Genomic DNA, 17,083 nt, shown 5'->3' on the forward strand with positions numbered 1-17,083 from the left:
TCCCCCTGTCTTTGAGTGTCATTGATCCATAATTTTGTGAACACCAAGGCTTTGTAGCTGTTGTTCCAATGATTGAAGATGTTTGTACGCAGACTATATCTATTATTGCGATCAAGGCAAGTTTTCAGACAGGGGGAGTTACGTGTGAAGAATATCAGACAGCGGCCTGGGATGTTGTATTTGTGGTTTCTGGGTGTTATAAAGCCGTTAACAGTATTATTCTTTGGAGGAATAATTCTCCAGAGGACAGATTTTTTATTTTCATGTTTCAATAATCGCCACTCAGCATGTTCATTATTGTCTGTATTATCGATTTTCTTGGGCACAGCAGCCATCATGTGTTGTCCCTTGTACAGTTTATTTGCACCATTGAGTCCAGCGATGACGTCCTCAGGCTTGTCACTCTTTAAGAGTTCTGTTGCCGGGCTTTGGGTGCTGGGATTGTCACAGACCGCCTGAGGAAGATCCACAGCCAGGGAGACCTGCCCTCGGATCTGTGCAATGTAGCTGAGTGTGGAAAGAACAAGAGAACATGATCTTCTGCTTGGTCTACTGAACTCCCCCAACTCCTCTCCTCACTGTCCATTATTTCATTTCTATTACCCCCACAGTGTGGCGGGGGGGGGGGGGGATACATGCTTTAACACTTTGCTCTGTCAATGGGGCGTGGGGGGTGGGGGGGGGTGCTAGCAGTAACAAGTGAGAGCAGGGGGTGAGAATAGAGAACAGAAGGGGGATAAGAAAGAACAGGAAATCCACCCACACTACCTCTGACTCCCCCGCCTGCTCCCCTGAGCTCTGTCTGTACTCACTTCTCATTCAGGAACTGAATAATTGTGTGCAGTTTGTTAGAGTCCAGCCCAGCCTCTGCCTTCCAGACACAGAGCAGGAAGAGCAGTATAGTTCCTCTGAACACAGCTGGACACACCTGTAATATACAAATACATCACCTGAACTGCCTTGGACACACCTATAACACACTGTCACATACCTGAACACACAGCTGTGACATGCATACACTCACATACAGACACACAGAGGAAGAGGCCGGGAGACAGCAGAACCTATACTCAGAAATCAGTCTCAATGTGCTGTACACTATAGTGAGGACTGAGTGTCTGCTGTGAGTGGAGCCTCACCGAGACCCCTGTGACCGGACCACTGTGTGCTTTACACACTGAAATACAATCCCAAAACACAAGCAGACCACAGCACTCATGAGCTCATTAAAGACAACATCACTCGTCTACTCTTAATCACACAGAACCACAGCAGCATCTGCTACTTCTGTCCTGCACACAGAATGACTTCTTGACAAAAGCAGCAGTGTGTGACCATTGACCATGAGTTAGTTTAGTAAAACTAAGTGTATAAATGATGGTCTAAATTCATAGTTAGGGAGACGTGTCAGAGCACTGCGCCCTGTGTGAACCCCGGCTCTAAAGACCTTACAGTCCTGACTCTGACTGCACTTGTGGAGGAAGCCCCATTCACACTTAACATGTGGCAGAGTGTGACCTGTGTCACACAACCTACAGTAACATGAACTTTGTATGCAAGATTAGAATTCCACCCTCCTCTCGCTTAACAAGGGAAATATACATTTCAACACACTGACTTGATATGAAAACGTACATTCACCACTTTTGAACAGAGAACACTGGCGAAACCACTCGCCACCCCAGTTGTCAGAAGTGTCTGCTATAATATATTCATATTTAATTGTATTGGATGGTATTACATTTTTTCTACTTTAGTTGTTAATCTCTTTGGTAACCCGTTCCAATATCTTTGAGTCCCCTCTTTCCTGTAAAATAGGTCCCGGAGTCCACCTGCTCCCGCTCGCTTGCAGAGTCGGTCCAAGATAGTGTAGCAACAGAGCGGCCAGGAAGGCAATTTAAAAACTTCATAAAGCTGTAAATTCTCAAAAATAAGTAAATTATGTCTTTGATGTGTAGAGTACATTTGTGCACACTCATACTCAAGGTAGATTGATACCATTTGTTTTCTTAAAACATGAGTGCCACCCAATGTATATTAATCTACCAATTTGAGTTATTTTACAAAATGTAAAAGCAGTAGATATTAAGTAAATATACGCTGAAAAAAAACGAAGGTGCACTGGTAATGACTGAGTGCAAGTGCAAACAAAACACAAAACACTATGGAAGGGTTTCTAATGCAGCCAAATGAACTAACCTCTACTTGCATGTAATGGCAGGGCAATGGGAGACTCTGTGGGACTTTGTTTTCGGGGTGGATTGTGATTTTAATGGGGTTTTTAAATGTACTTTAGCATTATAATCCTCAAACTTAATGCGTGATGAAATGTGATTCATGCATTTGACTGCACTGTAGCAATACTGCAACATCTAAATTACGTATTAATTGTATGATGCACTTATTCTTTATTATTTGATGTTGTGACATGCTTTGGCATGGTGTTCCACTATACACAATTAAGATTGATTGATCCGTAGTGTTAGTTCCCCCCTTCCTCTTCCCCAGCTCTCCCTCCATCCCTCTCCCACAAAACCCCATCAATCAGAACAGCCCTGAGGCGGGGCATGTCAATCATCGCAACTGATAACTTTTAAGGTGCCATAGACACTTTAACATAGCAAATACAACAATATAAGTATTTCACAGATAATATAGCAGTTTCACGGGCTTACTGCTGGGTCCATTACAATACTGCTACACACAAAACTATAGACAGAGACAGACAGACAGATGCACAGTTAGAGAAAGAAAGAGTCACACTACACCCAGAGACTCGCAGAGACAGACTAACACACTCAGAAACACACACTCAAGCATTCACTGACCCATGGACCCATAGACACAGTTAGGAACACACACACACACACACACACACACACACACACACACACACACACACACCGAGGGACAGAGAGACACACACACACACAAGAAAGAAACAGACACACAAACAGAGACAGACAGACAGGTTCTTACCATGTTTAGTGAGTGAGAGTGCAGATCTGTCAGTCACAGTGCAGTGCTGTCAGTGAGAGTGTGGAGAGAGAAGGGTAGAGGGGTTTTATAGACACTGCCCAGCCCCACCTCTCAATCATTAATATTAATTAACTCATTAATAATCCATACTGGACTGGCAGTGAGGTCATCATTCACACACTGGAAATGTTTCTGGAATATTCTCTACGAGGGGCGTGTCCACATCACCCTTGAAAAGAGCCGTGCCACCCCACTTGCCACCCCAGCTAAGTTCCAAGAAAAATAAAAACATTGTGAATGTACTCATTGCTATTGATTTGAATATTAGTAGAAGTATTTAAATGATTTTGGTTTGTACATCTTAAAGAGACACACCACCCGGACAACTGTGATTCACTCAGTCAACCTCTACAGCAAACATTTACTGTAATTTCTCTATTTAGTTACTATTGTGGATTTTTAAAAGCCATGTCTTTTACTTCTCAGTAAGGATGCGCTTCAGTGCCGGGTGCACAGTAACCTTCATGACCAGAATAAACACTAACAGAAACCACGGACACTCAGCTCAGCTTTAAGACACTTTCTATTGGAGGGTTTTGATGAAACATTTGTGCTGGTTTACAAGCCCTGTGTTTGCGGCGGTGGTCAGTAGTGTCAGCGGCTCTGAATGACAATCCCTGAAGTTTACAGCAGATTGTTTTTGTCTGAAGTCTGATGAAGGACTGTATGGTAGTTTGAAATAAATAAGCATACCTGTCACTGTGTAATCAACCATTTTGTCAGAAATTAGAAGGGCCGTCTGGAAAGGGTTCATTGTACTTTAATTGGACTGTATTCACAACTTCACATGTCCTAAGCCAGACTGTTCACTGTCAGTATATTCATGCCAGCTTTATAGACACCATTTGAACGGCTCCTTCGTCAGCCTACTGATCTGTAACAATCACAGAGCCGTCTCTTATGGTAGATCATATTTCATTTTATGATACATTTCTTTGGCTTTACATGCTGACTAGATGCAACAGAGTAACACAAGATGAAGAGGAAGGGGGTATATTAGGTTTTTTTGATTAAACAATATATGTTTCTGTGGTTTTCCTCAAACAACAAAAACTAGTTGCATACAACACCACAACTTCATCAGCACAGACCTAATTGTATTTTAGTTGGTTTAGCCTAATTGAAGGCTTTAATTCACTAGCTTGTTGCTATTGTTATCAGTCTGACATGTTTGTTTGCTATCTTTCCATGGGTTTGTCGATTACATGGCTGACGTGAACCTTTTCAATACAAGTTCATGTGTGAAGGAGTAATTTGTGTTCATACAGACACTGAGTTGTAACCTAAATCACATTTCCTTTGAATGTTCAAATTATTTCATCCCAAACACAACCAGCTGGCCGTGCCACCCCCTATTCTGCTCTTCCCCCCCCCTTTGAACCTCTCTCTCTCTCTCTCTCTCGCTCTCTCTCTCTCTCTCTCTCTCTCTCTCTCAATTTCAAATGTAAAAACGCCTTACTGCCATGAATAAGTTACATCAGTGTTGTATCCTTGTATCCCAAGTATCCTTGGATCACTTGGTTATTAATGGACACCAAACAAGCATGATGGGTCGAATGGCCTCCTCTGTCTCATGTTGCCAAAGCATTGGCATACAGGTCCAGTGCTCAATAACAGGGCAATGGGGAACCATGATTACAGCTATTAAACATTGCTCTTTAACTTTCACTGAACATGTCTGTACAGACATTGTATAGAATGGTTGTGTACACAGCACACACAGTGTCATGGTCTGCCTCTCTCAGTGCGGGGCAGGCGCTGAGGTCCTGGGCAGCTGTCTCTGCGGTCTGTGTCCTCTCCCAGCAGGGTGAGCTGAGTCTGGGTCAGGCTGTGAGTCTTTTTTGGGGGTCCTTCACTGTGGTCAGGTACTGGGCCGGGCGGTGGTCCCCCTGCAGGCTGTTTCCTGGTGAAGACAGTTTTCTTTTCCACGCAACAGTGTTGATGCTGAGCCCGTTGTTCGTGGCTCTGGACACTGAGACGCTGTGCCAGGGTGCAAGGGCTCTCTGCCTGGCGGCACTGTGTCTGTGGCTCTGCTGTGTGGCAGTGTGGGTGTGGGCTGCCGTGTCTGAGGGGCCCAGTGCTTCAGTCCTGATGGCATAGAAAGCCTCCCTCACATTCAAAAGCTCTCTTTCCATCCCCCCTCACTTCTCTTCCTCCCTCTATCTCTTTCTCCTTCTCTCTCACATTCAAATGTTCCCCTTGCTCTCTGTCTCCCTTTGTCCTCTCTCTCTCACTCCTGCTCTCTCTCTCGCTCTCTGTCCCTATCTCTCTCTCTCTCTTTGCCTGACATTCAATTTCCCTCACTTCTCCCACACTCTCTCTGTCCTCTTTCCTTTCATGGTAAAGATTAATATCTCCTGTTCTCCTCCCCCTCTTCCCCTCTCCTTCTCTCTACCATGCTGTATTATATTAAACTGTATAATGCACTTTTACACTGAATCATGCTATACTATATTATACTGTACTATTTTATGCACTCTATTAAACTGTAAACAGAGGTGTAAAAAGTAGTCGCAAGTCATACTTGAGAAAAATATTCTATCAAAAACTTACTCCAGTAAAAGTAAAAAGTCTCCCATTCAAACAGTACTTGAGTAAAAGTAAAAAAGTAGCTGCTTTCAAGAGTACTCAAGTACCAAAAGTAAAAGTTAAGTGTGATTTTAATAAAGTGAATGTGGATGTGTTTGTGTGTGAGCCTTATGAAGAGGCTATACATTTTATTTATTTTTAAATTATCAAGGTATTTTATTTTTATGGTTCCTCAATTTTATCTTGAAGAAAACCACGTCCAACTAAAATTAATGTTATTTAGGAACATATCTGGAATTTACATTAATTTGTATTTTACAAAAGTTTCATTTTATTGAAAAACAACACATTTCGGCACTACTGTGTCTTCATCTGATGTCCGAAAATTTGATGTCCTTACGCATGCCATCTTATATAAAGTGTAAATATCATCATGGACATGATTTTGGGACCACTTCTCATATACAATTGTACTATTTATATGTATATGTAAAATAAAAATCACATTTAATTATGCATATCATTTATTAATATTGTATCTTTTATGGACAGCTGTCATTAAAGTAAAGCTGCTGTGATGTTCACCCACGCATTGTCTTTTTAATGGATGTTTGTCTTTTAATGTACAATGACACGGTAATGGATATTGCTGGAGCTCATTAATTAACTCCTCGTCTCCTCGCGGTTTGTCATCGGGCGTGCATGTGCATGTTTCCACGTGGGTTGACGTCACTTCTGATTGGTCAGATTATTTACAGTCGTGGCGAAAAAAATCGACTAAGTAGACCATTTAAATTTTAGTGATTCTAATTGTCCTTAAAGCAGTGTGGAGCTCCTATTGAAATACAGGCAGCTCTACGATGTTTGCGCACGTCCAGTGTGAAGCACCGACACACTTCATATTCCTGTCTGAGCAGGACGAGCCTGCAGAACAATGCAATTCTAACCAATTTTAGGAAAGGTTTTAGGTTAAGGTCGGAGACATGAACCAAATTAGGGAGAGTGCAGCTGATCTCTTTCCAGGCCCGGCGGCAGGATTATCTCGCAAGGTAACACAGAATGTACAATAATCGATATTACAATTACACACAATGTGTTTGCATAGCTCTCAAGTTTTCAAAACAACAATGCATTAAGTTTGTCATATAAAACTATGAGGTGACAGATACCGCTGCTGCCGGCAAAAGCTGGAGCCAGAGGGGTGGTGGGCACAGACATGTCTGGGGCAACGCGTGAGACCTGAGAGCTGTACCTGCCCAACAATACAGGTCACTGCAGCACTTTACAACAGGGACCATTCATAACCGTCTGACAACGCACAGCTGCATGAGCAACACCCATCGACCTACTGCAGCACAAAGCAGCTGATGATGACCACAATAACACTCCCATGTCCCAATGGCGGACAGCAAACAGCACTGAGCCCTGCACTGCCCTGCAGCTGGGCCGCCCATGCGCTGTCAGATCAGTCCTCTCCTCGGTGCGGTCCTGTGTGTGACTGACGTGTGAATGGTGCTATGGAATTGCAGAATGAAGCATATAGCCGGTTTAATATTCATATTAATGACCTACCAGAAGAGAATAACAGTAATGGAGTCATCTGTGGGAAAGATAGTGGAGTAAAAAGTACATTATTTTGTTCATAAATGTAGTGGAGTACAAGTAAAATTGGCCACAAATAGTAAATACTTATGTAAAGGGCAAATACTTGAAAAACGTACTGAAATACAGGAACGAAGTATTTGTACTTTGTTACATTTACACCCCTGACTGTAAATTATTATGTATTATACTCTGTGGTATTATACTGTATACTGCACTTGTATACTATATACTGGGATGTGGGGGTATTTTAATCAGACTCTGGAATCCAGAAGTCAGCGCAGTCAGCTCTTTATTCAATGTGCACAAGGGAAGCCCCCATCGTACGAGCTCAGTTTTCTGACAGTGACTTAAACCATCTTGGTTGTGAAATTAATACTTGACATGGAACACTCAGAATACATACAGGAAATCCGCACCCCCCCCCCCCCCCACGAGAGGATTCATTGTCATGAGATGTGCTGGCATGAGTATTTGATGGTTTTGTGTCAGGGTCTTAGAAGAACTTGACGTACACACAAGAGATGGAGAAGTGAGATGTTTGAGGCCACTCTGCCACCAATCAATGCAATGTGACCGGCCCCCAGACCCCACCAGGAACTCCAGGCTCGGCTGCAGATGATAGTGGCATCTTCATGGGCAATTGACTCATGTACCTCTAGAGGAGATTTAACACTCAAACAGAGTTCATCAAAGGAAGGTTTTATTAGACCTACAAGAGCGCTCCCGGAGAGAGGACTGAGAGCAGTTCTCACAACAAGTATACTGTTCGAGTTGTGAGCATTACTTTTACCACAACTTTGCATAGAGAACGTGGAACCATTCATTCCAACCTATCCAGTCCCCCTGAGTATATAAACATGCTTGTTCTCCTGCATGGCCAGGCGGAGTTAACATAAATATGTCCCATGCCACTGGTGTGTTGGCACGGGAGTCAAAATTTTAAAACCAATGAATTAACAACTATGCCACCCTGATTTGATAGTGTGTCTGGGAACTAAACCACACCCTCCCTGCACAGGACGTTCTGGATCTCAGCACACCAACAGGACACCAGGTATGTAAAACCACAAGTTTATTTTTTTCCAATAATAAATAGATTAAACAAGACAGAACAACACAGACGTCTCATGGCAAAACAACAAGATATGCACAAAGAGGAACTGTTCATTATAAAACCACAATTGAACCACCTTTAATAGCCCAGGCCATACTATAAAAGCCCTACCCACACATGAAGAGAAAATATGCAAGAAAAGAAACAATAAGGATCCTAACTAAAAGCCATAAAAATGCCTATAAACTCCATCTTTCTTATCTAGTTATGTGAAGTGCCGAACATGCAAACCGATCCTTTGCCTGTCCCCACAGACCGCTGCACCACACACCACCACCACTAGGTGAGTACAGTATCGGGCTCTGTGGGATTTAATCTTCAGGAGCCCATCTCTTTCAGGTGCTTCCAGACCACACAGCGCTTCTCACCACCACAGGGGCTGACAGTGGCGGCTACATCAATTACAGATGCTTTACAAAACACTGTACAATAAAGTTTCCGGTCTTCTCTTGTCACCTGCATCTAAAATGCCAGTGTTTGGATACTTAGCTTAGGCCTGGAAGATCCATCCTCTCCGGCTGCAAAGTCTTCGTCGCTCACCAGGAATCAGTGCTGTCCTCTGATATCAAATTTGTAATCCAGACGGGAATAAGGAAAAGCTGCTATTTACTGAAAACAAACCTTTTAGTGCAAACTGATAATTAAATAAATACATAAAGGACAAAATAAGGCATATGTGGCACATAGAAAATAAGTTAAAACAAAACAGAATTGCCAGAAAAATAGGTACCCCTAAAAATAAAATATATATATAAATACAAACTGAACAATAATGTAATTGTTGTAATGGCATCCTGTCACTAGGTGGCACTCTGAGGTTCACTGGCAGCCAAGTCTTAAACTTGCTCTTTAACAACGACATGGTCAGAACAGGAAGATAGGCTGCTGTAGCTGATAAAGTCCTTGTATTACATATTTGTAATAGTGAAAGAAAAATAAATGTATTGCACCTGAATTGATGGCAAACTCTCATTCTACACATGTAACACATACAGCAAATAAGGCAGTGAAGAATGAAAAAGAAATCCAAAAAACATCAAATGTAGCAAGCAAGCTGTGACACTGTCTGTGACACATGCAATAGCAACCAACTTAAATCTGTAATCCATTCACAGGTCAGTGTCCATAAACAAGGTTCATTACCATCCCTCCCTCTGTAGTAATGAAACAGAATCTTTGTGGGTGAAACTTTTGAACAAGAGATCTGGAGGATTAGTGGTAGGAATGTGTTACAGGCCAACAAACTCAGATATTCAGAAAGATGCTGCATTGTACAGTGTAATCAGGACTGCATGTAGCAAGGATGTGGCTGTTATAATGGGGGATTTCAATTTCCCAAACTTAGACTGGGAAAGCCCAGTGGGGACTACAGAAGCAGAAATACAAATGGTTGAGATGGTAAATGACTGCTTTCTAACTCAATTTGTCAGGGAACCAACCAGAGAGAGCGCATGTATTGACTTGATCTTTTCAAATGACCAAGATAGAGTCAGAGGGACAGTAGTTAGAGAACCAATGTCAAATTGTGATCACAATATGGTTAGCTTTGAGGCATTCTTTCAAAAAACAAGGTCCAAGTCTAAAACAATGGTCTACAATTTTAGAAAAGCAAAACTTGAAGGTATGAGGCGTCATTTAGAAGAGGTAGACTGGAGCACAATGGATACAGAGTCAGTTGAAGATGGTAGGTATATTTTAAGAATATACTACTTGAGGCTCAGGAGCAATTTGTACCAAAACTTAGCAAATTGTGGAACAAAAAACAGTGGCCAAAATGGCTTAATAGAGGTATGCAAAAAAATATCAAGAGAAAGAAAATGTTGTATTGTGCATACAAAAGGGATGGAGACAAAACAAAATACATAGAATATGTTGAGCTGCAAAGAGATCTTAAGAAAGGGATCAGAAAAGCAAAGAGGGAAATAGAAAGAAACAGCTCTTGGAGCTAAAACCACTGCAAAGAGCTTTTTTCAATATTACAACAGCAAGAGGCCAATAAAGGAGGAAGTGAAACAGATAAAGGGCAAAAACGGAAGTATCATGGAAAATGAACAAGATGTGGCAAATGTTCTAAATCAGTATTTCAGAGGTTTTTACAATAGAAATAGACGACATGCCACAGGTTATCAGTCAGTCCAGTCAAACCCTAAGAGAGATCAGGATAAATGAGGAGGAGGTACTAAAGGGACGAGCAGAATTAAAAACAAACAAATCACCTGGGCCAGATGGTATATTTCTAACAGTAGTTAAAGAAATTAGGGAAATTATTTATAGGCCGCTAACTCAATTATTCCAAATGACACTTAGAACAGGGGATGTGCCAACTGACCGGAAGACAGCAAATGTCATACCAATCCACAAGAAAGGGGACAAAACTGAGCCAGGAAATTACAGACCAATCAGTCTCACCTGCATCACCTGTGAAATGTTGGAAAACATGATTAGACAGAAAATAGAGGAGCATCTTAATGAAAACCATATTCTTGGAGATAGTCAACATGGGTTTAGACGAGGCAGATCATGTCTTACTAATTTATTAGAATTTTTTGAACATGCAACTGCAGCTGTAGATCACGTGAAAGCATATGATATGATATACTTAGATTTCCAAAAAGCTTTTGATAAGGTTCCACACCAAAGACTGATCCTCAGATTGGAAGCTGTAGACATTCAGGGTAATGTAAGTAGATGGATTATGAACTGGTTGATGTCTAGGAAACAGAGGGTGTCGATTAGAGGAGTTGCTTCTAACTGGAGTGAGGTTGTTAGTGGAGTTCCACAGGGATCAGTACTAGGGCCTGTGCTTTTTCTAATCTATATTAATGATCTGGACTCTGGGATAGTTAGCAAACTTGTCAAATTTGCAGATGATACTAAAATAGGTGGCTCAGCAGATACAATCTCGGCAGCACAGGCTATTCAGAGGGACTTAGATAATATTCAGTTGTGGGCGACACCTGGCAGATGAAATTCAAAGTGCAAGGTAATACACGCAGGTAACAAAAATGTCCACTGTAATTACACTATGGGAGGAACAGAACTAGATGAAGTAACGCATGAGAAAGACCTAGGAGTCTATTTGGACTCCTCACTTTCTCCATCCACTTCTACATCCACTTCTACGTGGATGATGCCCAGATCTTCCTGTCTTTTCCCTCTTCTGACCCTCTCATCCCCTCTCGCATCTATTCCTGTTTGTCTGCTATTTCCGCCTGGATGCACTTGCATTACCTCAAGCTCAACCTCTCTAAATCGGATCTCCTGTTTTTCCCCCACTCTCCTCACCTTCTGCTGACCTCCCCATCTTGATCCCCTTGGAATCCACCACACTCTCTCCTTCTTCTTCTGCTAATAATCTAAGAGTCACCCTCGATCCTGCGCTCTCCTACACCCAGCACATCACCATGCTGACGCGCACCTGTAGATCCTTCCTGAGCAACATACGCCGGATCCGTCCCTTCCTCACCGACTACTCGACTCAGCTGCTCGTCCAGTCCCTGGTCCTGTCCCGCCTGGATACTGCAACTCCCTCCTGGCCGGCCTGCCTGCATCCACTACCCGCCGCTCCAGCTCATCCAGAACTCTGCGGCTCGTCTGGTGTCTCTCTGCCCCGATTCACACGCTACTCCACTGCTCTCTCTCTCTCTCTCTCTCTCTCTCTCTCTCTCTCTCTCTCTCTCTCTCTCTCTCTCTCTCTCTCTCTCTCTCTCTCTCTCTCTCCTCGGACGCTGCTCTTCAGGTCTGACTGTTTCTCTGCCGCCCACCGCAGGTTTAAACCCCCGGGTCCGCCTCCTCCTCCTCCCCGGCCGGCCAATTGCACTGTGTGTCCTATCGACACATCGACCCTCCTCTTCCTCCCCCTCCCCCAACATTTCACAGAAATAAATACATTCTATAACTCTTTTCCGAAAGATAAACGTGCATTTTAAATGACCTAAACCCATGTAGCTAAATCCTAAATCTGGAATTTGGAATCTAAGTATAAGAACAGAAGAACAGAAGACTGCAGTGTCCATCCTGCTCGTTTGTGTCCATTAATAACTAAGTGATCAAGGACCCTATCCAGTCTGTTTTTGAATGTTCCCAAACTGTCTCTTCAGCCACATCGCTGGGGAGTTTGTTCAGATTGTGACGCCACTCTGTGTGAAGAAGTGTCTCCTGTTTTCTGTCTTGAATGCCTTGAAGCCCAATTTCCATTTGTGTCCCCAGGTGCGTGTGTCCCTGCTGATCTGGAAGTATCTTTGAAATAAATATTTAGCATGGAAATATATATATATATATATATATATATATATATACATAGCTTCAGTGTATATCTTGATGCCACAAACCCACAGCACTGATACACAATGTTACTACACAACACACAGCACTGATACACAATGTTACTACACAACACACAACACAGCACTGATACACAATGTTACTACACAACACACAACACAGCACTGATACACAATCCTACTACACAACACAGCACTGATACACAATGCTACAACACACAACACAGCACTGATACACAATGTTACTACACAACACACAACACAGCACTGATACACAATCCTACTACACAACACAGCACTGATACACAATGCTACAACACACAACACAGCACTGATACACAATGTTACTACACAACACACAACACAGCACTGATACACAATGCTACAACACACAACACACAGCACTCAGACGCTCACAGACGCGCAGCACACACAAGAGAAGAACAAATACTGCGTCTTTAGAGCGAACAGGTCCGCCGGACACGCCGGACCTCTCCCTCCCGGGTGCAGTACACCGAGCCCACCGCCAGGGGCCGGCAGTGTGCGGATTACACACACGCGTCAGATTAGATCAAGTTCACACACATATTGTGAACATGTGGCATCGCAATCTCAGTACCCACCTACACAGCCACTCACGATATTGACTTGCGTACAAAGCCACACACAATTCAAATTCAATACGAGCTTTATTGGCATGACAAGTGTGCCAGAGCATTTAAATACATTGTATAACTGTCATTGTGTGATACAATATACAATACAATTGCATACCACGGTGCTGCAGTCCTGCACTCGTCCTGTGTTTAACATCCCACCATGCTCATTATTGACACTGCTTCATTAATGATACTTTTACACTACAACTTATTTATATTTTCTTAAATAGAACAGAACGAAAAGTGAAATGAAAACGATTGCAGGAAATATATGAGTCGATATTTGAGAAGAACACGGTGAACAAACAAACGACACAAACATGTTGAAGACAACAACAACAGCAACACGACGCCCATGGTCCTATCATCGGCACCCCATGAAGCGACCGCCACCCTGCTGGCGTCTCCGGAGATAGAGACTGGAGACGAGACGTCGGATGCTCAGGGTGTCGGAGGGTGGCGGGGGATTCCAGCACCCACACCGGGTGTGTCACACACAGACACGTGACACACAGCACTCACACACCCAGCCCGCCTGTGCAACTGTGTTATTATCATGGTGCATATAAATGTATAGAACAACTTAGTGCAGACGCACATGGGATTATACAGTCCGTGCCACAATGACTATGGCAGTGATTTGGTTGTGTGTATCAGTGTGTCAGTGTGAGTGTGTCAGAGGTCAGTGTGTCAGTGTGAGGGGTCAGTATTAGTGGTCAGTGCAACAGTGTGAGGGGTCAGTGTGTCAGTGTCAGTGGTAAGTGTGTCAGTGTGAGTGTGTCAGTGCGTCAGTGTGAGGGGTCAGTATTAGTGGTCAGTGCAACAGTGTGAGGGGTCAGTGTGTCAGTGTCAGTGGTCAGTGTGTCAGTGCATCAGTGTGAGGGGTCACTATTAGCGGTCAGTGCGTCAGTCTGTCAGTGTGAGTGTGTCAATGTGAGGTGTCAGTGGTCAGATGCTGTACAGGCCCATGTAGGTGTTGTGCGGCTGCAGGCTGACCCCAGCGTGGTTGCGAGGGACAGACATCTCCAGCACGGAGCCCGACTCCAGGAACTGCACACCTGACAGACAGAGAGACCGACACTGAGATCCGCAGCTGACGGACGGACACACGGGAGACACACAGGGAGAGAGGGAGGCAGGGAGACAGGTGCAGGTGCTCAGGAGCAAAGGTGTCCATGTGTGGGAGGTGCTTAGATGTGGACATTTCATAAAAAAAACAGAGGAGTTTTTCCAGATCAGCAGGGACACACGCACCCGGGACACAAATGGAAATTGGGCTTCAAGGCATTCAAGACAGAAAACAGGAGACACTTCTTCACACAGAGAGGCATCACAATCTGAACAAACTCCCCAGCGATGTGGCTGAAGAGACAATTTGGGAACATTCAAAAACAGACTGGATAGGATTCTTGATCACTTAGTTATTAATGGACACCAAACGAGCACGATGGGGCGAATGGGCTCCTCTTGGTTGGACACTGTCTCATGTTCAGGTGCTCACCTGCAGTGTAGCAGGTGTTGTAGGCCAGGCTGGGGTCGCTGGGCATGCTCTTCACACAGCGCAGCAGGGTTGTCTCATTGCCATGCAGACGCTTCTTAACCACATGACCCATTGTGAAGGTGTTGTCCTGGTACAGCCCCTGTCAATTATTATCATTATGACTTGATTTCTTAGATGACACCCTTATCCAGGGTGACTTACAATATATCACATGAGTTTTACACTTTACCAATTCATACAGCTGTGTTTTTACTGGAGCAATCTAGTGCCTTGCTCAGGTGCAACAGCAGTGTCCCCACCTGGGATTGGACACACGACTCTCCACTGCAGAGCCCTGACCACCACTCCACACTGCTGCCCTCAGACTGAGTGTCTGATTGACAGCGACTAATTCTCTAATTATCCGTCCATCCAATTCCCCAATTACACAGCTTCCTGCTTGTCTAATATTCATGTTCACCACATGAACTAATAATTCCCAATTGCCTAATTGGTTTATTTCCTAATTGCCTAATTGCCTAATTGCCTTGTTGGGTAATTAATCAGGCCTGGTTATTGCCTAATTGATTAATTCATAAATATGGGCTGAAACAAAAGTAGACCACCTGAGGACACGGGGGCACAGGAGCACCCCTCTGAGCCCACCTGTCCCCTGACCCCACCGTGACCCCACCATGACCCCACTCACCTGGCTGTAGAGGAAGTAGAGCCCCCCCTCCCTGACAGTCACCGTCTCCCCTGCCAGCTCCAACCCCCGGCCCCTCCCATACCCACACCCCCACACCAGCACTGTGCTGTCCTGCTCCTCTGAGAGAGAGAGAGAGAGAGAGAGAGTCAGACAGAGACACACAGAGAGAGGGAGAGAAACCACCAACACAGCACATTAATCATGTCAAATATATGTAATGTAAAATGTAAAATGTAAATTAACACAATATTTTATTTTATATTGTAAAGTTGTTAATGTTATTGTATATAATTTCAATGTACCCAATCGCTGTGGCAATACTTGTGTGTAAACATCTCATGCCAATAAAGCTCGTTTTGAATTAGAATTAGAATTTGAGAGACAGACAGAGACCCAGAGAGTGAGAGAGAGAAAGACATTTGACACTTGAATTTGAGAGGGAGAGCGAGAAATAAAGACGAAGAGTCAGACTCTGAGACACAGTCGGTCGATGGAGTGATTGACGTGCTCAGTGCCTCCCTCCCACTGTGACTCACCATCGGAGCGCGTGGCGAGGGGCTTCAGGTGCAGGACAGAGCGCCGAGAGAGACGTCTCACCACACTGCTGGAGCCCTGAGAGCCCAGAGGGCCCCGAGCACGGCTCTCAACATCTGGGCCGAGAGAGGGAAGGAGAGGAAGAGAGAGATGGGGGACAGGAGAGAGAGAGAGACTGTGAGACAGACAGAGAGAGATAGAGGGGGGTATAATGAGAAATAGGGGGCAATAGAAAATGGAAAGAGAGGGAGGGAGGCACTCACTCTTTCTACACTTCTCTGTTTGCCGTTTCTCCCGCTCATGCAGGCCCCCCCCCTCCTCCCTGACCTCTGAACCCAGGCTGGGCGGACAGCGGTCTGGCTGTAACAAAAGAACAGAGTCACACAGAGAGGGGAGCACTTGAATCAATGACGCACTGACTGACGCACTGACACACTGACTGACAGACACACTGACTGACACACAGACTGACACATGGACTGAGACATGGACTGACTGACTGACTGACATAGGACAGTGTACTGCTGTCTCCCACTCTTTCTTTCTCTCTCTCACTGTTTCTACATGTAAAGGAATGCAATATGCGTTATTTAATCCAGCTGTTTTCCCCCAAATCCGTGCAGGTGTGTGTGTGTGAGAGAGAGAGAGAGAGAGAGAGAGAGAGAGAGAGAGAGAGTCTGTGTGTGTGTGAGTGTGTGTGTGTGTGTGTGTGTGTCTGAGTGTGTGTGAGTGTGTGTGTGTGTGAGTGTGTGTGTGTGTGTGTGTGTGTGAGTGTGTCTGTGAGAGAGAGAGAGTCTGTGTGTGTGTGAGTGTGTGTGTGTGTGTGTGTGTGTGTGTGTGTGTGAGTGTGTGTGTGTGAGTGTGTGTGTGAGTGTGTGTGAGTGTGTGTGTGTGTGTGTGTGTGTGTGTGTGTGTGTGTGCACACACGCAGGTAAATAAAAACGAAATTAACGTTAAAGCTAACAAATGTTTAGAAAGTAAACCGGAGTCCTGCAGTCCCTACCTCGCAGCTTCCTCTGCCGGTCGGCTCGGTCCGTCCCGTCGCCGCCACACCATCTCCCGGATCGGTTTCGACCCGCTTTTGCATTTCGCTCAGTTTGCCCTGCAGGTTCTGGATCTGGACGGACTGAC

The 17,083-nt window shown here is 44.3% G+C and overlaps 1 protein-coding gene across 1 annotated transcript in view; it reads right to left on the reverse strand.

Annotated features, from left to right (window-relative positions):
* Nucleotides 1-13,240: 13,240 nt before the first annotated feature.
* tnfsf13 (TNF superfamily member 13) overlaps nt 13,241-17,083 on the reverse strand; it is a 4,436-nt gene continuing 593 nt past the window's right edge. The window contains exons 1-6 of the mRNA XM_066722276.1: nt 16,956-17,083; nt 16,216-16,312; nt 15,955-16,068; nt 15,419-15,537; nt 14,731-14,869; nt 13,241-14,287 (exon numbers count right to left, since the gene is read on the reverse strand). The exon at nt 16,956-17,083 is cut by the window's right edge and continues 593 nt beyond it. Of these exons, the coding sequence (XP_066578373.1) occupies nt 14,178-14,287; nt 14,731-14,869; nt 15,419-15,537; nt 15,955-16,068; nt 16,216-16,312; nt 16,956-17,083 (707 nt within the window). The 3' untranslated portion in view covers nt 13,241-14,177. The remainder of the gene's footprint in view (nt 14,288-14,730; nt 14,870-15,418; nt 15,538-15,954; nt 16,069-16,215; nt 16,313-16,955) is intronic.

This window comes from Amia ocellicauda, chromosome 14, assembly GCF_036373705.1.
Source record: "Amia ocellicauda isolate fAmiCal2 chromosome 14, fAmiCal2.hap1, whole genome shotgun sequence".
Classification (NCBI taxonomy): domain Eukaryota; kingdom Metazoa; phylum Chordata; class Actinopteri; order Amiiformes; family Amiidae; genus Amia; species Amia ocellicauda.